At 49.0% G+C, this 21,398-nt stretch overlaps 2 protein-coding genes across 2 annotated transcripts; one reads left to right on the top strand and one right to left on the bottom strand.

Annotated features, from left to right (window-relative positions):
- Window positions 1-3,616: 3,616 nt before the first annotated feature.
- Window positions 3,617-21,112, bottom strand: Sft2d1 (SFT2 domain containing 1). Its single transcript, XM_004651085.2, has 8 exons — window positions 20,978-21,112; window positions 15,127-15,213; window positions 14,499-14,581; window positions 12,425-12,506; window positions 10,660-10,695; window positions 9,144-9,199; window positions 7,941-7,970; window positions 3,617-4,116 (listed from the first exon to the last, which is right to left on the bottom strand). Exons 1-8 carry the CDS (start codon window positions 21,038-21,040, stop codon window positions 4,077-4,079), a joined length of 477 nt encoding a protein of 158 aa, XP_004651142.2. The 5' UTR covers window positions 21,041-21,112; the 3' UTR covers window positions 3,617-4,076.
- LOC105944899 (enhancer of rudimentary homolog) lies at window positions 6,895-7,205 on the top strand. The gene has a single exon (XM_045159855.1). The coding sequence runs from the start codon at window positions 6,897-6,899 to the stop codon at window positions 7,203-7,205; it is 309 nt and encodes a 102-aa protein (XP_045015790.1). The 5' UTR covers window positions 6,895-6,896.
- Window positions 21,113-21,398: the final 286 nt, after the last annotated feature.

Genomic DNA, 21,398 nt, shown 5'->3' with positions numbered 1-21,398 from the left:
CAGCTCCCTCACGCCTACAGTGCTCGGGCCTCAAAACTGTTGTGAAGTACAGGTGGCCCCAGCAAGGGCCTCCTTCCCTGGCTCATTAACCCTCTGACAACTGTGCTGGCACCCCAGAGACACGCTTCTGGCATGCTGCTATAGAGGGCATCCCTCTGAGGAGCTGGAAAAAGCAATGGGACCCCAGGTACAGAACACTGAATTCTACGTACAGTGTGGTGGTGAGCAGAAACCTAGAACCCCCTATGGCTTGTCCACGCCCCTTGCTCCACAGTAAGGCCCCGTGAAATACTCTCCCGAGCAGCTCTTTTCTCCTGTGCACTGTGGTCTGGTGGCCAGCAGATGGTGCTGGACACGTCCCCATGTGCACTACCAGGGGTGGGGCCCTGAGGGCGAGACACAGCATGCGTGATCACACCGGGTACTGGACGTGGTGCTCGGAAGCCGGACCTCACCAGCACTGCAGGACCTCTTTCTATGGTCCCACTCTGATGGACTCTGCAGGAAACAAGTCTCCCAAACTTGCTCTGTGATTAATCTCTCACTGGATTCACAACAGGAGACTGACTTGTAACTCTCCCCGAAGAGGAGGCTCAACACAGTGATCCCTCATCCCCTCCCTGTGAAGACTCAAATGCACCTGTTTGCCCTTCAGACTCTCCTCTCCAGGGCTGGAGAGGGAATGTGCAGCTGGATGTGTACTTGAACCCCTGTCCCAGGTGCTTAACCTGTGATTGCCTGCTCCCGAACAAGGCATAGCAGTACCTATGCGCCAGGTCCTCCCAGCCCCACACTGGTGCCAGGCCAGTCAATACTGACCCACCTTTAGTCCTCTCCAACACCACCTTGTCTTTCGGTGGTGGTGCAGGCCTGTCCCAGAGCTGCCATCTGGCCTAGAATGATGGCACATCTGGGAAGTCCCAGAGCGCCCAGCAAGGCACCACCCTGTCTGTCCTCCCTGTGTCTTGCTGTCTCAACGGACTTAGGAACCCACTCTTCCCTTCTACGACCAAGGTCCATCCTAGGTGCACAGCTTTGCCTAAAGTGGCTTCACAATCTGCCCTGGGACTCTTGCATGCCAGCACCAAGCACTCTTACATGTCACTCTGTGCCACCCTGACTTGCCTGGGAAGGACCCCAGGCTCTGCCGGCCAAGCTATATGTAGTTGAGCTTTTTCTGTAGATAGAATGAAAATGGGGAGACTAGCGCTTCCTGCCACTGCAAACAGACTCCAGGTGCACACACCACTGTGCATCTAGCTTTATGTGGGTATTGGGGAACTGAACCCAGTCACCATCTTATTTTGAGACAGGGTCTCTCAATGAACTCAAAGCTCACTAAATTAGCTAGATTCGTTAGCTGGCAAGTCCTGAGGATACTGCTGTCACCATCTCTCGGGCACTGGGATTACAGGCACGCACTGCTATGTCCCGTGTCTTCTTTTGCTGCTGTTGTTTTGTTTTTTTGAGGTAGGGTCTCACTCTAGCTCAGCCTGACCTGGAATTCGCTACATAGTTTGATCCTCGTACCTCTGCCTCCCAAGTGCTGGGATTAAAGGTGTGCGCCACCATGCCCGGCTTACGTATAGCATTTTTGTAAGCACTGTGCATCCAAGTGTTTTCTGTACTAAGGTATCTTCCACTCAGGCATCTTGAGTCTTAAAGTCTACGTGGAGACATTCCTTAATAATGTAGCGTTCCTATAGCAAGTGTCAGACAGGAAGGCCAGACAAACCGAGTGGCAGAACAGTGACAAGGTAGTCCCTGGGGAGGATGGTGGGCAGCCTGGAGAAAAGCCAGGCTCCTGGAGGGAGCACCGCATGTACTGCCTTTTCCCCAGCCGGGGATCCAAGCTCTCGGCCAGCTCCTGTCAACCCTTGGGTTTTCAGAAGCCCATTTCCTAGATGAGCCAGCAGTCTGTTTCTGCACTTCACACGCGTGGTGTGGGTAGGCCAAAGGGCAGACTCAGGTGCTGCTCCTCAGGTACTGTCCACCTTTTCTGAGACAGGCTAATTCACTGGCCTGGGACTCAAACAGGCTAGACTGGCTGACCAAAGCCCTAGGGATCCACCTGTCTCCACATGCATGTGGATCCCAGAGTCATCCTCAGACACTGTTATTTTTTAAAAATATTTTATTTTTATTTATTTATTATTTGAGAGAGAGAGAGAGAGAGGGGGGGGGGGGATTGAGAGAGAGAGAGAATGGGCACAGCAGGGCTTCCGGCCACTGCAAATGAACACCAGACGCTGTGTCCCCTTGTGCATCTGGCTAGCATGGGTCCTGGGGATTCGAATGTAGGTCCTTTGGCTTTGCAGGCAAATGCCTTAACCGCTAAGCCATCCCTCCAGCCCTCTTTTTTGAGAGAAGGTCTCTCATCGCTTTGGAACTCCCCAAGTATGCTAGACTAACTGGCCAGCAAGCCCCAGAGGTTACTGTCTCCATCTCCCCTGTGCCTGGGTTACAAGTGCATATGGCTTTTGGAGGCTGCACCTGGGCCCTAATGCTTGTAAGGCAAGCACTTTACCCATGGGACTTTCTCCTACCCCCCCCCCCCCCAGAATCCTTGGGCACTCTCTTAATTCACCACACCTGCTTAAGCCAGCGCTCCTCCTCTCCACACTGTCACACACCCCGGCACGTGCCTGCTTGCTGTCTCTGCAAAGTGTGTGCTCTGCTTGTGGGACCTGAGGGAGGAGCAGCATCAGGCTGCCCACCCTGCTGACCCTCCAGAAGCCATCCTCCTGTGACTCTGCAGCACCTTCTCCTCCTCCCCCCTCCACCCAGGGTAAAAGCAGCTTCCTGTCCTTATCCCAGGGGATCCACCTCACCTCACCTCCACCCACAACCAGTGCCTCCTCCACGTCCCTCCCCATATTCCTGTTCTAGCTTTCCCCAGAGCACCCCACCTCCCGAACAGCACCTCCTCCACATGTCTTCCTGGGCCTCCTGGTCAAAGCTGGTCTGGGTTCTCAGTCTTCTGATCTTTCACACTTGCCCTCAGTCATTTTACTTAAGGTAGAGGCTGGAGCTCACTCATTTCTTGGCAGAAAGACTCCACAGTGCCTCAGCTAAGTTTTATTAAACAAGTCCCTTAAAATAAAAAGTTGGGGGCTGGAGAGATGGCTTAGGGGTTAAGCGCTTGCCTGTGAAGCCTAAGGACCTCAGTTCGAGGCTCGGTTCCCCAGGTCCCACGTTAGCCAGATGCACAAGGGGGCGCACGTGTCTGGAGTTTGTTTGCAGAGGCTGGAAGCCCTGGCGCACCCATTCTCTCTCTCCCCCTCTAACTATCTTTCTCTCTGTGTCTGTCACTCTCAAATAAATAAATAAATCAAATTAAAAAAAAAAGTTGGGGCTGGAGAGATGACTTAGCGGTTAAGCGCTTGCCTGTGAAGCCTAAGGACCCCGGTTCAAGGCTTGACTTCCCAGGACCCACGTTAGCCAGATGCACAAGGGGGCACACGCATCTGGAGTTTGTTTGCAGTGGCTGGAAGCCCTGCTGTGCCCATTCTCTCTTGCTCTCTGCCTCTTTCTCTCTTTCTCTGTCGCTCTCAAATAAATAAATAAAAATAAAAATAATAAAAAATTAAAAAAATATATAAAGTTGGTCCAGAAATTGTTGTTTTCCCAAGAGTAGATTTATTTCAAAATTGTACATATATATTATTTTTAATTACATGTAATAAGCAATTTAAGCTTAGACATATAAAATTTCACATTTTTAAAGTTAAAAAAAACTCTTAAAAGCCAAATAAAGTGGATACATCTCTCAGCACAGGTTTACCCTTTAGATATTCACATTTCAAAAGCTGTTTAGGAAAGATTAAAAAACTGGGTAAAAAATATTTACAAATGGCAATGATTAAAAATCTATCTTTGGAGAAGCGGGTTAAGGACAGGGTGAATTTAAAGCTACAAGCGCTGAGGCACCCAGTCAGGCAAGTGTGTTTTACCAGTGCACAGGGCGGCCCTTGGCAGTCCCTGTGGCCGGCTGCCTCTGGAGTGGTGACTGTATGGGACAGCTCAGAACAGAGCAAGTGCGTCCCAAAGCGCTTTCCTGGAGCAGCTTCAGAGGGTCAATTCAGGAGAGAGGAGCAGCACTTAAGCACGGCGTCCCTGGGGAGAAACAACGGAGAATGAGCACCAGAGCTCAGACCCTGCCGTGTGACCCCACAGGCCAAAGCTCTGCTGAGGACTGGTGAGCCAGCTGGTGGAGCACTCAGCATGGAAGTGAATCTGTTGCAGGGGATCGCATTTTTACATGCTTACCTTAAATATAAGACAGAAAATTAACATAAAAATAACCTACACAGGCCAGGTGTGGTGGCGCACGCCTTTAATCCCAGCACTCAGGAGGCAGCCGTAAGAGGATTGCCGTGAGTTCAGGGCCACCCTGAGACTCCATACTGAATTCCAGGTCAGCCTAGGCTAGAGTGAGACCCCACCTCAAAAAACAAAAAACACATACACATAAAAACCCTACAAATTCATTTTTTTAAAAGAGCCCATGAATTATTTTGCCTGCATAGTCATATTTGACATGGCACTGTTCATAACAGGCAAGCTATGGAAGCAGCCCAGAGCTCGGCAATGGACAGCAGTTGAGGTCAATGTGGTACGGACAGTGGATTTTTATACTGCCAAAGAGCAAAACGACTCCACTTCCAGAACAATAGGTGGGAGCTGGACAAGAACATGTCCTGAAGTATGCCAGACTCAGAAAGGCAAATCTCATACGTACTCTATCACGTGTGGATCTGCATGTACGGCTGGCTAGTCCAGTCTCTCTGTGCCAGTCATTTACCAGCTCGCATAAAGATTCTGTCTCTGGGACTCCAGAGATTGCTCAGCAGTTAAGGTCCCTGTCTACAAAGCCTAATGAACTCTGAGTTCGATTCCCCATCACCCATGTAAAGCCAGATACACACAGTGGCATATGCGTCTGGAGTTTGTTTGCAGCGGCTAGAGGCCTTAGCACGCCCATTCCCCCCCCCCCATCTCCTTCTCTCTGCTGGGTGTGGTGGTGCTCATCTTTAATTCCAGCACTCAAGAGGCAGAGGTAGTAGGATGGTTGTGAGTTCAAGGCCAACCTGAGACTACATAGCAAGTTTCAGGTGAGCCTGGGCTAAAGCAAGAAAGACCCTACCTTGAAAAACCAAAAAACAAAACAAGTCTCCAGCCCTTCCCAAGTTTGGATTGGCTGATGGCAGCACGGGTGAGGCACCGCAGCCGTGGTCTGGCTCCACTGCTCTTGGGCCTATCTCGAGGCAGAACACCGTGCTGAGCATGCGGCAGGACAAAGGCGCACGTCTCATGGAGGACTGGAAGCAGAGGGGGAGCTGAACTCGAAAGTGGAATGTTTATCACTGCATCCAAAGAGTTCCCCCAACATGAATGTAACAGCCTCATTACCTTCACATGCTCTTCTCTAGTGGCTGAACTATTCCATGACACATGAAGAAAGGAGAAAGACAAGTCTTCACTCTGAACCGCCAACAGCGCCGAGGCTGCTGCTCACTGCGGCCCCTCTCCAGGGCGGGGCTCCAAGCCTCTGGGGAAGGGTGGCTGCCTGTCTGCGGAGCTGCCGTGGATGTGAGGGGATGTCCTGTCTAGATGACCTTCTCCCCAAGCTGATGAGCCCCGGGAGGCTCCGGGCCCAGCTGAATGCTGACCTGCAGCTTTGCTCCACAGCAGGTTTGCAAAACAGCTTCACACTCTTCTGTTCTCCACACAAGTGTTTATCAAAGAGAATTATTCATTAGCAATGGAATAAAAAAAAAAAATAGAGCCTCCCAGCCCTAGGGAGGCAGAGGTAGGAGGATCACCATGAGTTCAAGGCCACCCAGAAACTACACAGTGAATTCCAGTTCAGCCTGGGCTACAGTGAAGCCTTATCTGGGGGAAAAAATTTTTTTTTCTAACTTCTCCCATTGCTCATGTGAGGTACATCATTTTGCTGGGTTTTTAAATACACAGCATGTCTCTGAATTTCAGATAAAACAATGTTTCATCAGAACCCTCTTCTAACTCTATCAAGTTTAAGATTGGAACTAGCTTTTACTTTTCTTCTACAATTAAATTAATACATTCCTCTAGAAAAAATTTATTTATTTTTTAATATTTTTTGTTCATTATTTATTTATTTATTTGAGAGCAACAGAAACAGAGAGAAAGACAGATAGAGGGAGAGAGAGAGAATGGGCGCAGCAGGGCTTCCAGCCTCTGCAAACGAACTCCAGACACGTGTGCTCCCTTGTGCATCTGGCTAACGTGGGACCTGGGGAACTGAGCCTCAAACCGGGGTCCATAGGCTTCACAGGCGAGCGCTTAACCACTAAGCCATCTCTCCAGCCCGACAAAATTCTTTTAAATGGTAGTATTCTGTCAACATACACACCAGGAGTTCTGCTGGTTAAAACGTTAATGCATCACACCTTAGGCTCTGACAACAGACTCCAGCAGTATCTGGATACTTGGTGCAGTATTGCCTAGTTCCCAGTCACTGCCCCATTTTTCCAGAGCAGATGTTGTTCTGTGAGCCTCTGCGTCTAGCTCTGAGGGAGGGATTCAGGTCTCCTGTCAGATTCCCACCTGCCAGTGCTCATGAGGTAAGGCAGGAAAAACTCCCAACCTGCTTGCTATATCTATCAAGACTTATCAAGCCGGGCCCAATGGCACATGCCTTTAACCCCAGCACTCGGGAGGCAGAGGTAGAAGGATCGCTGTGAGTTTGAAGCCACCCTGAGACTACATAGTGAATTCCAGGTCAGCCTGGACTAGAGTGAGACACTACCTCAAAAAACAAAACAACAACAAAAGACATATTAGCAGCTGAGCTCATGTACGGCAGCAGTGTCGGTGGCAGTGGTGGCAGCTGCAGCAAAGCATTTGGCGCGATGTCTCACACCATTTTGCTGGTACAGCCTAACAAGAGGCCAGAAGGCAGAACTTATGCTATGAATCTGAATGAGTGCATGGAAGGCGTTTGTAAAATGTATGAAGAACATCTGAAGAGAATGAATCCCAACAGTCCTTCCATCACATATGACATCAGCCAGTTGTTTGATTTTATTGATGATCTGGCAGATCTCAGCTGTGTTGTTTACCGAGCTGATACCCAGACATACCAGCATTATAACAAAGACTGGATCAAAGAGAAGGTCTACATGCTGCTTCGTGGGCAGGCCCAGCAGGCTGGGAGATGATGGAAGCACTAGGGGCTGGGAGTGGGCTTGGAACACACGTGTGTACAGCGTGCTGTAGTGGAAGTTTTGTATTACAGTAATCCTGTTTCCATTTTGTTACACTCTAGCCAAGACTGAATGTACTAGATGAAACATGAGTATCTTTTTCATCTGAAACCTCCATTGCCCCTTTTTTCTTTCTTTCTTTTTTTTACTTAAACAATTTTATAATTTAGTGGAAATTGTTCTTTGTCAGTTAGTGTTGGTTTCTAGTCCTTCAGACCATTCATATCTGGTTTATAACATTCACTGAACCCTTCTAGATGGGGTGGGGGTTGGTGACACCATTTAGTTATGTCCTCCAGATAAGGTTTTAGTGAAAAATAAATGTTCTTTAGTTATATTTAAAAAAAAAAAAAAAAAAGACAAATTAAGTCTGGCACTTGGTATGTCAGCCTTCTTTTAACTTCAAGCTGGGTGTGGTGGCACATGCCTTTAATCCCAGCACTTGGAAGGCAGAAGTAGGTGGATCACTGTTGAGTTCCAGTCCACCTTGAGACTACATACTGAATTCCAGGTCAGCCTGGGCTAGAGTGAGACACTACCTCAAAAGCGAATAATAATAATAATAATAGTAACTTACTTCCTTTAACAAGCCAATTAAAAGTCTTGTAAATAAATTTAAATGTAAATATTTAATATAATGATTGCATATAGAGGCCCCAAAAGAACAAGATGGAATTCAAAGGCGCTTACCTGGCATATGGGATATAGGACAGACTATACCTGCAAAAGAGAGTCACAAATGATACCATGCACTCGACACCACCGCGCTACTTATTCTCAGTGGTCACATCTAACACCGGGACCACCACAGCACTGCCCAGAAGCTCTCAAAGAGTGACTCCAGACACAGGCAAGAGCCTCCAAGACAGCGTGTCGAAGATGCAGGTTTTATACTCCATGCCAGACCCCATGACAAGTTTGTTTTATCACTATTTTTTTTTGTCTTTTCTCTTTGCTTGTTTTGGCAGTGATGCACAGCTAGCAGTTGCCCCACCATGACCCACACCCCAGATCGGATACCTGTGACTAGCAAATTCCTGGTGACTCAGACATTTGATGAAGCTTCGTGATCTCATGATCAAAGTGATGCTCTTGTTTTCTACATGGTCTATCATGAATCTGAATAAAATGTGCGGACGGGGTGTCCACCAGTGAGAAGTGATGCTCCTGTTTTCTACACGGTCTATCATGAATCTGAATAAAATGTGCGGACGGGGTATCCACCAGTGAGAAGTGATGCTCCTGTTTTCTACACGGTCTATCATGAATCTGAATAAAATATGTAGATGGGGTATTCACCAGTGAGAAGGAAGAAGAGAAGCCCAGACTACTGATCCCAGTCAGTGATTCAAAGCAGCAAAGCCAGGAAGGGCTATGGCTACAAGGAACGGTATGATGGGAGGGGACAGGAGCAGACAGAGCATTCTCCCAACCAGCACTCAGGCTTCCTGTGCAGGTGGACCAAGGCCGTACAAAACACTGGCCTTGAGGAAGGAGCCTTATGGGAAAGAAGAGTGCACAGGCACCCAGAATTCAAAGGAAAGCCAGAAAGCTGCATCAGCATGTACCCCACAGGGCCACAGTCAACCTTAGAATGACCACCTGCTGGCCATTACCTAGCAACAGAAGATGCAGTGAGCTGGTGGCTCTCTTGCAGTTTGCCTCTTTTATGGAATCACCGACTTTCATCAGTTCTCTTCCACAGTGCCCCAGACAACTGCTGAGGACCCCTGCCTCCACAGCCTTCCCTAGAGGCATCACTGAGGCAGGCTGTCTGTCCAATCCCCGGCCCTGACCTGGCCTCACAGTGGGGCCAGCTCTGCAGACCACTTAGAGCTCTACGATCACCACCTCCAAGCTACGTCCACTCTGTACCTGTGTGAGCAGACTTACCAGGTCATGGACAGGAACTGCAAGATGCAGAACAGCATGGCCAGTCCCTTCTTATTCTAATGGCAACAGAGAACAATGAGATTAGGACACTAAAGGACTACCTGTGACACAATCAACCCTTACCCTTCACAAATGTAGACAGCCACATGAACACACACTTGTGGACGAGAGTGTCATCTGTTTTCTTTTTGGTTTTTCAAGGTAGGGTCTCACTCTAGTCCAGGCTGACCTGGAATACACTATGTAGACTCAGGGTGGTCTTGAACTCACGATGATCCTCCTACCTCTGCCTCCCACGTGCTGGGCTTAGTTTGATACATTGAGAAACTTAAGTATTCAAGAAATCTACTTTCTTTCAAAATCTGGGCTGGAGGGATGGCTTAGCAGTTAAGGCGTTTGCCTGCAAAGCCAAAGGACCCAGGTTCAATTCCCCAGGACCCACGTTAGCCAGATGCACAAGGGGATGCACGCATCTGGAGTTCATCTGCAGTGGCTGGAGGCCCTGGTGTGTCCATTCTTTCTCCCTCTTTTTCTGTCCAATAAATTAAAAAAAAAACCTACTGTCTTTATCATAAATGTATTCTTAACTAATCACTGCAACAATGGTACACAGGATGAAAACATTAAATTCTTAAAGCTCAGGACTTTTAAGACATGTATACTTTTCCAGAATCGGCTTCTGAAATCCCATGTAGATCTATATCCCATTACTTTCTCATCTCACTCATTCCCTGAGGCAAAGCCCTGCTATGTAGCCCAGAACGGCCTTGAAATTAGAGCAATCCTCCTGCCTTTATCTACCAAGCACTGGGATTACAGGCATGTGCTGCCAGACCTGGCTTCATGAGTCATTTTTCTTTTCTGAAGGAAAACTGCACACTACAGCAATCCCCGGGACAGTTTCTATAGCTGCTTTCAGATAAATCTATTCTGAGCATTCCTTGTGCAGAAGGGCCTGCTGTACCAGTGTAGCACCGTGCCACTGAGTGACGCGCCCGCGCCCTGCCCTGAGACAACAGTGCAGTTACTGCTGGCTGGAGCACGGCTCCGAGCCCCGGAGGCGGCAGGCAAGCTGCAGTAAGCCACCACATCCAGGGCAGAAGCCTGCCAGGGGGAGACTTCCCGAATGCTCACGAAGAGAGAGCTAGCCGCTTAGCCATAAATAGCACAGGACTGATGATCCTTTTGTCTCATTTTTGTTTGTTTGTTCTGTTCTTCAGCCCTCTCTTCTGCTGGCCTGACCACCGTGCCACACATCACTGTGCCTGCCCCAGCCCATCGATACCAGGCCTGTCTTCGCAGTGCCTGCAGCAGACACGGCAGCGGACCTGTGCCACGACTTCTCCCAATCCCTGGTGCTGGCTGGGAGCACAGGTGGGGCGTAGGCTGTAGATCGTAGAATCCACCTCATATCAAGTCAACTAGGTGTCCCCATCATGCTCTGAAGACCATGAGGTTACAATGACACGATGGTGGGGGCGGCTGGCAGGAAAGCAGCATGGCTGGCGTCACTTACCCAGAGCGCGGCACACAGGGTGAACACGAAGCACAGCTGCAGAGAGGGGCAAAGAGAGAGCCAGGGTTCAAGCACCCAGCAAATGCAGCAACTCCTCCTCGCTCATGCACACTGCAGTCAACTGCCATTAGTGGACTTTAGTTTTACTCAGACATTCTAGGAGAGTTATCTTGAAGTCTGTGACTGCAAAATTCCTTGGTAAACTGAAGCATCAAATAATGTCTGACGAAGTAAACCCAAGGACAGCCTGAAGAATGCTGAGAGCCATCCTGAGGGATGCTGTGTCTGGTAACAGTGCCACAGTTGTGACTAGCATTGTCAGTGACTTCAGTCCTAAGCTTCAGGGATTAACAATGCTTCATACAAAGACTGCACAGCTACTGTGTACCTGCCTGCCCTGGTGTCACAGAGCAGGCTGGGGTGAGCGGAGTGGGAGTCTGGGTGAGGAAGGCAGGAGGCAACCCCAGGTCTGACCCTGTCCCAAGTCTCAGCTCCTCTCTCATCCGAGGAGAGCATGTGCCCACTGCTTAGTTGCTGCGGAGAAAACTCAAGAGTATGTTTTACTGCACACGTGGGGCTGGTGCGTGCAGAGTGCCAGGAGGAAGAGGCTCGCCTCACCTGGTGAGCAGAGTCTGTGTGTTTAGCAAATCAGACCAGCTCAGCGTTACCTGGAAACACTGTGGCTCAAGTCATCACCAGAATGGACCACAAATGACTGGAGGCCCATATGAGAAATGTTCTAGCATTCTCTGGAGTGAATGATTGTGCAAGTCATATTACTAAAGAAGTTAATGGTAAGGATCAAGATATAAAACAAATCTAAGTAAAATATTAGGGGACTATAACTTCCTTTTGGTCTAACAACGTAAGGTAATTTTCTAGTAATGTAAGTGAAGTGAAATGATCATGCCTATCCTGACATATGCATACCTAGGAAACTCAAAATAACCAAACTCAACGAGGGCTGGAGAGATGGCTTAGTGGTTAAGTGTTTGCCTGCGACTCCTGAGGACCCATGTTCTGCTCTCCAGGTCCCATGTTGCCAGACACACAGTGACACCAGCACACAATGTAGCATATGTGCACAAGGGCACAAGCATCTGGAGTTATCTGCAGTGGCTGAAGGTTCTGACACACCCATTCTCTCCTTCTCTCAAAAAAACAAACAAAAACTAAACTCGAACTCAAATAATGACTAAGAAATAAAATTAAGCCAAAAGTAAGTTTGAGATTATTACAGTTAAATATTCTGTACTTACCCCATGTATGACAACAGTAGTGCTTAAGAACAAAAATAAAACCAGCTCCAATTTTCACTATCAACACTACACTAGGTGCAATATAACGCTCTCTTCAACCACTTTACCTAGCCCATGTTTTTTGTTTTCTGAGGTAGGGTCTCACTCCCTTTACCCAGCCAGTATCTTTTGTTTTCTGAGGTAGAGTCTCACCCCCACTTTACCTACCCAGTGTCTTTTCTGTTTTTTTTTTTTTTTTTTTTTTGTAGGGTATCTCACTCATTCTGTAACCTTAAACTCACAGCAATCCTCCTACCTCAGCCTCCCAAGTGCTGGGATTCATGAGATACCATATCCAGTTAGTAACTAGATAATACTACATAAAACAAACTCTTTGCTACACAGGCATGGAAATACAATTGTTATGTTCAACAAGAGAAATATAATCATGAGTGGGTAACCACTTATAAATCAGTAATGCAAAAACCCCACTTAAATACAAGATTATAAAATTAAAATTTACTTACAAGCATAATAATGGTTGCAAGCAATCTTGTTGTTTCAAACATTTTCTTCAGTTGCTTCACAGGTCCCATTAAAAAGCATGTGCTATTAAAAACAGAACAGCAGATGGCTCTATTAATGTGTCTGGCTATGCAAAAATAAGCCTTTTTAAAAAAATACACACATACATACCCACCCACCCCATCCCACCCCCCAGAAACTGTGTTAGTTATTTCATTGTCTTTCTTAACTTTATTTATTCTTTTTGGGCCAGTTTTCTGTGAGGATTTTTTTTTTTTTTTGGTGTGTCGGGGGGAACAAAGGCTAGGCTGGCCTTAAACGCTTTTTAATTTTGTATATTTTGAGGCAAGCCCAAAAGACTGCCTCCCTCCCCTTTTTTAATGAAAGGGAGCGAGAGCAAGAAAGGGGGGAAGGGAGGGAGGGAGAATTGGCACCCAGGGCCTCCAGCCACTGTAACAGAACTCCAGCCACATGCACCACTTTGTGCGCATGTGCGACCTTGCACACTTGCATCACCTTGTGTATCTGGCTTATGTGGAACCTGGAGAACTGAACATGGGTCCTCAGGCTTCACAGACAAGTGCCTTAAACGCTAAGCCATCTCTCCAGCCCTGACCTTGAACTCTTGATACTCCTGCCTCAACCTACTAAATGCTGGGATTTTTTTCCTTAACTTTCTTACTGTATTAAAAAACATATTTTATTTATTCATTTGAGAGACAGAGAGAGGACAGAAAGAGACCGATAGAGGAAGTGGGTGCACCAGGGACACTTAACCACTGCAAAAGAACTCCAGGTACATGTGCTGCCTTGAATATCTGGCTTATGTGGGTACTGCAGAATTGAGCCTAGGTCCTTAGGCTTCATAGGCAAATGCCTTAACTGCTAAGCCATCTATCCAGCCCAATATTTTTTTAAAAAATTTTATCTATTTATTTGAGATGGAGAGACACAGAGATAAAGAGGCAGACACAGAGAGTATGGGCACAGCAGGGCTTCCTGCCAACACCAATGAACTCCAGGTGTATGCACCTTTTTGTGCACCTGGCTTTACGTGGGTGCTGGAGTATCAAACCTGGGCCATCTTTAACCATGGAGCCATCTCTCCAGCGCTAATCTATGTTCACTGCTGCTTGGAGGCAGCGTCTCATCTACATCGCCCAGCCAGGCTTGCACTCGCGGTTCTCCTGCTGCATTCTCCAGAGTGCTGGGCTAAAGGCAAGGCCCCACGCCTGGCTTTTCTCTTCAAGAGACAAAACACCTCAAGATAAGCTATCAGCTGGACGTGCTGTTGATGTGACACATGAAGAAGTAAGGAGGCCACCACAGGTTGAGTATTACCACACCCCACGAATGGGAACAAGGACCTGAGGGCTCTCCAAGTCTGCCCTTCCCTCTCCAGCCACGTGAGTACACACTCCTCAGGGCCACAGGATGCAGGCCTCACCAAACAACCAAGCCGTGGTCCTGGGCTCCTCCAGAAATGTAAGAAGCACACATCGGGTTTTTACATCTTCAGTGCTTTCAAAGCAGCACACAGGGGCCGAGACAGTCCACCTACCCAAGATGCAGCAGAGGTCTCACAGAGGAACCCTGGAATTCCAACCCCTAGTGTAGCTCCCTGTCCCTGCTGCCCACAGACTTTCTTTCTTAGCACACACCAATACCTTCACATCAATTTCTGGCTTCTTGTGCGGCCATCTTCCCTACTCAAACGTGAGCTATCTGGGAGCAAGAATGGGAGCAATGCAGCTACCAGCCTGGGTCAGGACTGCACTGTGAGCTGGGAATACGCCCTCGTCAATGTATGTGGCCGTCTCCAGTATCACACAAGAGGTACCAGAGCCTGCCTTCTAACGTACCCAGGACACAGCATGTGCTCCCCACATGAAATGCCAACTGCTCTTAACATTAGCACTCACTGGGTAACAGAATATTTATGGAGTGAATGTACATTTATGGCTAAGCTTACAGTATGCATAGAGTAACAAAACACCCTAACAATATCTATTAGAAAGGTGAATTTGGTAGCAAGGGCAGATGAGGTATTTTGAGAAGTCAAAGGTACACACATACCTGGCTAATGCAGCAAGATTTCCAAAGGTATAGAACACTGCAAAAAGCTTTATGCCTTTGGGAAGCCAGAGTAATCCAGTTCCCTAAGTCAGATGTTAGAGTTAGTTAACAATAATGCCACGATCTTACCAGCTTACAATATGAACCTGCTACAGCAGCAGTAATACTATAAATATTGAGTAGTAATATAACATCTCAACAGAAGTGTGCTAATGTCAGTTTCTGGTCATATGATAAAACTTATTTTATTTACATAAACATATATAAATGAATGATAGCAAGCCTATCTTTGTACTTGTGAGTTTTTCCTGTTCTACTGAAATTAAATATTCATTTGAGTAACAAGTAAAAGCAGGTAATAAAACAGACATAAATTATTGATTTATTCAATTCTCTCAATACAAACTGATGTTTCATAAATAAAATTATTTCAATAATTTCCCCAAGTCCCCAAAATATTAATATTTATATCATGTTATTGATCCTTATGTTTTTATTTAAGGATACTGTGTTCCACCAAAATAATCTAACAGAAATTTAGAAAAAGTAGACTGATGATTACTTCTATATGAGACTATTAGTCCAAGACAATATGAGGCTTATTAAGTAACACAAAGCCTTAACTCACCAGGATGGAAAAGAAAACGCCGGCCACAAAGCATACGACAAACCACTTCAATCTGGTGTTGAAGCTAAGGGATGAGGCGTCCAGAACCTTAGGAGAGGACAGAGTTGAGGGGACATAATCTCACTAGGTCTGATCAAGTACTATCTGTGGTCTTGTAAAAGTCCTCACCTGCAAGGGGCAGATGGACACTCAAGTAGACAAAATGACATAATGTAGGAAAGAGACATTCGTGATAGTTACAAACTGTAAAACCAAACAGGCAGCATGCTGGTAACAGCTGTAGACCGTCCATCCTGTGCCTCTCCAGTTCTGCAGGTTCTAGACTGAGCTGGGGATGCTGCCTGGGAGCTGCTCTCAGCGGAACCTTCAGGGGTGTGAGGGAGGCTGGGGTGGTGTCCTTCTCCAGCTCCTCCCTGGGCCAGGGAGATGCTGCAGGGATGCTGTGGAAGGAGCACTGGCCCGGGGCTGGAGGCACAGCTGTGCTGGCAGCCTGAGGAAGAGCTGGGCGGGCACCCACAGGGCCTGCCAGCACACACCGGGACAACTCCCACTATGCACACGTCATTTAAAATGAGCTCCTGAGGCTAAGCTGAGAACCCTGCGGCCATTATAGAAACAAGTTTTTTAAAGGATAATTTACTGTAGAGCAACACCTCCATAGGCCATGCACATTCTAGCCAAATGATGTAGGCAAGAGTAGAAATTACCATGCACATTTTGAGTAGTATAATCACACAGCATACGTCCAGCCATGATTAACTGTACACATTTCACATTGAGATTATTTTTCTTCCTTTTTTTTTTTTTGTTTTTTCGAGGTAAGGTCTCACTCTAGCCGAGGCTGACCTGGAATTCACTATGTAGTCTCAGGGTGGGTGGCCTTGAACTCACATTGATCCTCCTGCCTCTGCCTCCTGCGTGCAGGGACTAAAGGCATGTGCAAATATACCTGGCTCACATTTAGAGTATTAAGCAACCTGTCTTTGCTATGAGGCCAAAAAAAATATTAGCAGCTATTTGAAGATACATTTATATGTAAAATATAAAAATATACAATATGGATTTCTACTCTGAAATGTGAATTTATAACTTATTCTACCTAAAAATTAAAGATGACATGGTGATGATGTGTTTTCAATACAGACAGAAAGACAAGACACTTACATGAGAGCTCACATCCCTGCGGACACACTGCTTACCTGGCTGGAGACTCAGGGTCCTCAGGCAGCATGAAAAGTGGACAAAACCAGTAAGCAGTCTGTCAGGGTGGCACCCGTCCCTCACACTCCATCTATCAGGGTGGCACCCATCCCTCACACTTCGTCTGTCAGGGTGGCACGTACCCCTCACACTCCATCTGTCAGGTTGGCACGCACGCCTCACACTCGTCTGTCAGGGTGGCACGCACGCCTCACACTCGTCTTTCAGGGTGGCACGCACGCCTCACACTCGTCTGTCAGGGTGGCACGCACACCTCACACTCGTCTGTCAGGTGGCATGCACGCCTCACACTCGTCTGTCAGGGTGGCACGCATGCCTCACACTCGTCTGTCAGGGTGGCACGCACGCCTCACACTCGTCGTCTGTCAGGGTGGCACGCACGCCTCACACTCGTCTGTCAGGGTGGCACGCACACCTCACACTCGTCTGCCAGGGTGGCACACCAGCCTCACACTCGTCTTTCAGGGTGACACGCACGCCTCATACTCGTCATCTGTCAGGGTGGCACACCAGCCTCACACTCCTCTGTCAGGGTGGCACGCACGCCTCACACTCGTCTGTCAGGGTGGCACGCATGACTCACACTCCATCTGTCAGGGTGGCACGCACGCCTCACACTCCGCATCCTTCACACTCCATCTGTCAGGGTGGTACACACACCTCACACTCGTCTGTCAGGGTGGCACGCACGCCTCACACTCGTCTGTCAGGGTGGCACGCACGCCTCACACTCGTCTGTCAAAGTGGCACGCACGCCTCACACTCCTCTGTCAGGGTGGCATGCACGCCTCACACTCGTCTGTCAGGGTGGCACGCATCCCTCACACTCCATCTGTCAGGGTGGCACGCATCCCTCACACTCCATCTGTCAGGGTGGCACACCAGCCTCACACTCGTCTGTCAGGGTGGCATGCACGCCTCACACTCGTCTGTCAGGGTGGCACGCATCCCTCACACTCCATCTGTCAGGGTGGCACGCATCCCTCACACTCCATCTGTCAGGGTGGCACACATCCCTCCCACTCGTCTGTCAGGGTGGCACATATGCCTCACACTCCATCTGTCAGGGTGGCACGTATGCCTCACACTCATCTGTCAGGGTGGCACGCATCCCTCACACGCCATCTGTCAGGGTGGCACGTATGCCTCACACTCCGTTTGTCAGGTTGGCACATGTGCCTCACACTCATCTGTCAGGGTGCCACACATCCCTCACACTCCATCTGTCAGGGTGGCACGCATCCCTCACACTCCGTCTGTCAGGTTGGCACACGTGCCTCACATTCACCTGTCAGGGTGGCACATATCTCTCACACTCAGTTTGTCAGTGTATCTGAGACATTCTGGTTCCTGGCAATGCCATCTGCTTAGCAAAACTGATCAGGTGATTTCAAATACAGTGAACTGACTCTAAAAACACCCAGACTTCTTTCTTATCAGAAGTCAAACACCACAGAACAACATAATACAAACACTAGAAGTTACACATGACTTACACTTGCTTGCATACCCAACATAAAACCAGTTTGTCAGCCTAGACATGGTAACAGCACAATCATGATTTCTACAGGTGTTTCGTCCACAATGATGTGAGGACTTACAGAAAAAGGGGGAAAAAAAAAAAAACATCCATTTTTACTTTCTCTGGGGACCTAAGTCACCCAGTATTTCTAGACTCAATGATGGTTCCTCTCTGGTAGCTGGTTTGCTTTCCCTAGCAAGCAAGAGAACAGTGTGGGTTTTTGTGTAACAGCAGGTTTTATCCCTCTTATTGTCATTTTCTATTGACGATCTTAAAATGAAACAAATTATGTACAAGTGTGGACTAATCAATCCACAAGGAAATGATGTGTCACTGGTCTAGAACCAATTTTCTATTTGGGAAAACCTGGGGGGGGGGGCGTGACACCTGGATGTGCAGGGGAGCCTAGCTCTTCATGCCCAGCAGAAGGCCCTCCAGCTCTGCTGGCACCTGTGCCCACATGCCACTCTTTTCTGGCCAGGATGGGGCACAATCCCACCACCTTCGCGGATCTCATTAGTCTCAGAATTAAAGCACACTGAAATTGCCACCACTTTCCCTCAAAAGAAAACTGTCACCAGTCGTCGTACTTGTCAGCAGAGAAAGACAAAGTCCCTTGGAGGCCAGGGCTCCGCGATCTCAGACCATCTTCCTGTATGTAAACTAACAGCCCGACAGACAGGAAGGAGCAGGGACAGAGGAAGACCTCCTTTGGAGGCTGCTTCCTCAGCAGCCAGGCTCTGGGGAGTCAATGGCCCACCACACAGCCAAACTCAAGGCTGCAGAGCCTGGTAGATGGGCCAGAGCCTGGAGTAATACCAGCTGCAGGAAACAGAGCCCAGAGCCCAGCTCCTGGGCCACTGCCACCAGGAGGAAACGCAGTATTTCCATGAGTGAAAGCCTGAATCCTGGAGTTCCTGGTGGTGGTTTGTCTCAGGTGTACCCCATGAACTTAGATGTTCTGAATGCTAGGTTCCCAGCTGGTGGAGATTTGGGAGTTAACGCCTCCTGGAGGCACTGTATTGTTGGGGGAGGGCTTATGGGCATGCCAGTGTTTGGCACTCTCCCCTATTGCTGTTGTCCACCTGATGTTGGTGAGGGGGTGATGCCCACCCTCTGCTCATGTCGTCACCCTGGCTTTTAGCCCCATCATCAGCATCTAGCTCGAGGGATGTCCTAGGAAGTGCCCTACACTCACCCTACCATGTTCTCCACAGAGCAAAGCACTTGTGTTTACCTTGTGGACAGAGGCAGAACAAAAAATAATCTCCTTTATAGCCTGGAACTCCTGTTTCAGTGAGTTCTGGTACTCAGAAGGAATATGACACCCCAGAAAAGTGATGCGAGATTGATAAGCACTAAGGATGGTTCAAAGACTAAGCACAGGTCACAGCCAGGTGTGGTGGCCCACACCTATTGTCATTCCAGCACTTGGGGGCTCCAGGTTGGCTTGGGCTAATCAGCAAGACCCTGTCTCAAGGCGCACACCTTTAATCCCAGCACTAGGTAGGCCAAGGCAGGAGGGCCGTCTGCCATAAATTGAAGGCCATTCTGAGACTAAATAGTGAATTCCAGGTCACCCTGGCAAGAGTGAGATTCTGCCTCAGAAACTAAAACAAAACAAAAGCCAAGCCAAACTGAAACAATCAGTACATGAGGGAAAGTGAATTTCATCTACACTGATTCATACTCTAATTTTCATGATGTAATATATAAAGACGGCATTTTTTAAAAAAATGTCTGCTACTTGGGCTGGAGAGATGGCTTAGCAGTTAAGCACTTGCCTGTGAAGCCTAAGGACCTTAGGGGCACACGCATCTGGAGTTGGTTTGCAGTGGCTGGAAGCCCTGGCGCGCCCATTCTCTCCCTCCCTCTCTCTCTCTTTCTTTCTCTCTCTCTCTCTCTCTCTCTGCCTCTTTCTCTGTCTGTTGCTCTCAAATAAATAAAAATGAACAAAAATATTAAAAAAAAATGTCTGCTACTTGAGAACATGATATTTTCAGTTAGAGGTAAGTCCTGCTGTGTCTGGGTCACAATTTCTAAAAATTTATTTTATTTGTTTACAAGCAGAGAGAAAGGGAGGAAAACGGACAAGGCAGGGCCTCCTGCCACTACAAAAAACACCAGATGATGGGCCACTTTGTAAATCTGGCTTTATGTGGGTACTGGGGAAATGAACCAGGGCTGTCAGACTTTGCAAGCAAGCGTCTTTAACCACGGAGCCAGCTCTCCAGCCCTCGATCACGTTTTTTAAAATATTTTTATTTATCTGACAGAGAAAGAGGGAGAGAGAATGGGTATGCCAAGTCCTCCAGCCACCGCAAATGAACTCCAGACACGTGCGCCCCTTGTGCATCTGCCTATCGTGGGTCGTGGGGAATCAAACCTGGGTCCTTTGGCTTTGCTAAGCTATTCCTGCAGCTCACTGGATCACATTTTTAAATGTAGTTAAGCAGTGGAGCACATGTGCTGGAGTTCAGTTGCAGAGGCGGGAGGCCTATATTTCATCAATTAAATTTTAATCCGCTGCAGCACTAGAGCTACAGCAAAAATAAAGCATAGAATAGCTACCCAATAAAGGGCAAATGGTGTGAATAAGCCATATAGATCGTTGCCTATTTATGGGTTCTTCTACTGCGTCCGATGGCAATTTACAGATTTCATGGAGCGCGGAAACATCTTATTGCAGCCTGGCTCAGAATCCTGCCAACAAGTGCTGAAAAGAAACCACGCTGGGCAAGAAGGGAGAGAGAAGGGAAAGGCACAGACAAGCGATCTGCAGGTCAGAAGCGCTCCGCCTCGGGGTCGGCGTCACGTCACACGTGGATGTGTCAGCATGCAAAGCTCGCACGCTCCCGGCACGTCCGAAGCAGGGAGTTCCTCTTTCTAACCCTCTCTGCAGCGTGCGGTCCAGCTCGGCGGCCCCGCGGTCGGCCCCCGCGCACCCGTCCCCCCGCAGAGGCGCGCCGGCCCCGGGGCTGGCCCACGCGGGCCCGGGAGGGGGCAGAGCGCGCAGGCGGCCGCCCGGCCGACCGCGGGGCCTGCGGCTCGGTGCCCGCGCTTCCGTCCCGCCCCCGCCGGACCCGGCGCGCAGCCTCGGGCGGCTACCTGTGCCGTCAGGCCCTGCTCCTCGTCGTCCTGGCCGCTCAGGACCCGCCGCAGCTTCTCCATGGCCCTGTGTCCGCGGCCGCCAGCGCCGGCCCCTCGCTTGCCGGCCTCTCACACCCACCCGGAACCTGGAACCGTCACACCTCACGCCCCGCCCCGGAAATCCGGTTTCGGCGCTTCCGCTGCGCATGCGCGCCCCGCCCCGCGCGTGAGCGGCTCCGTTGGCTGCGAGGGGCCGCGCCTGTCCGCGTTCGCTCGCGGGCACGCCTCGCGTGTGCTGGTCGCGCGGGAACGCCGCTCCAAGGCTCTGGAGTACCCGCAGCCGTCGCGCTGGGGGCGTGGCGAGGACGGCCAGGCCCCTCTCGCGCGCCTGCGCCCTGGAGTTCTGACTCCGGGGAACGAGTCCTGGGCGATGCTGCAG

Source organism: Jaculus jaculus, chromosome 9 (genome assembly GCF_020740685.1).
Source record: "Jaculus jaculus isolate mJacJac1 chromosome 9, mJacJac1.mat.Y.cur, whole genome shotgun sequence".
NCBI lineage: Eukaryota > Metazoa > Chordata > Mammalia > Rodentia > Dipodidae > Jaculus > Jaculus jaculus.
The sequence above is the reverse complement of the archived record's forward strand: the minus strand, read 5'-3'. Positions and strand labels throughout refer to the sequence as shown.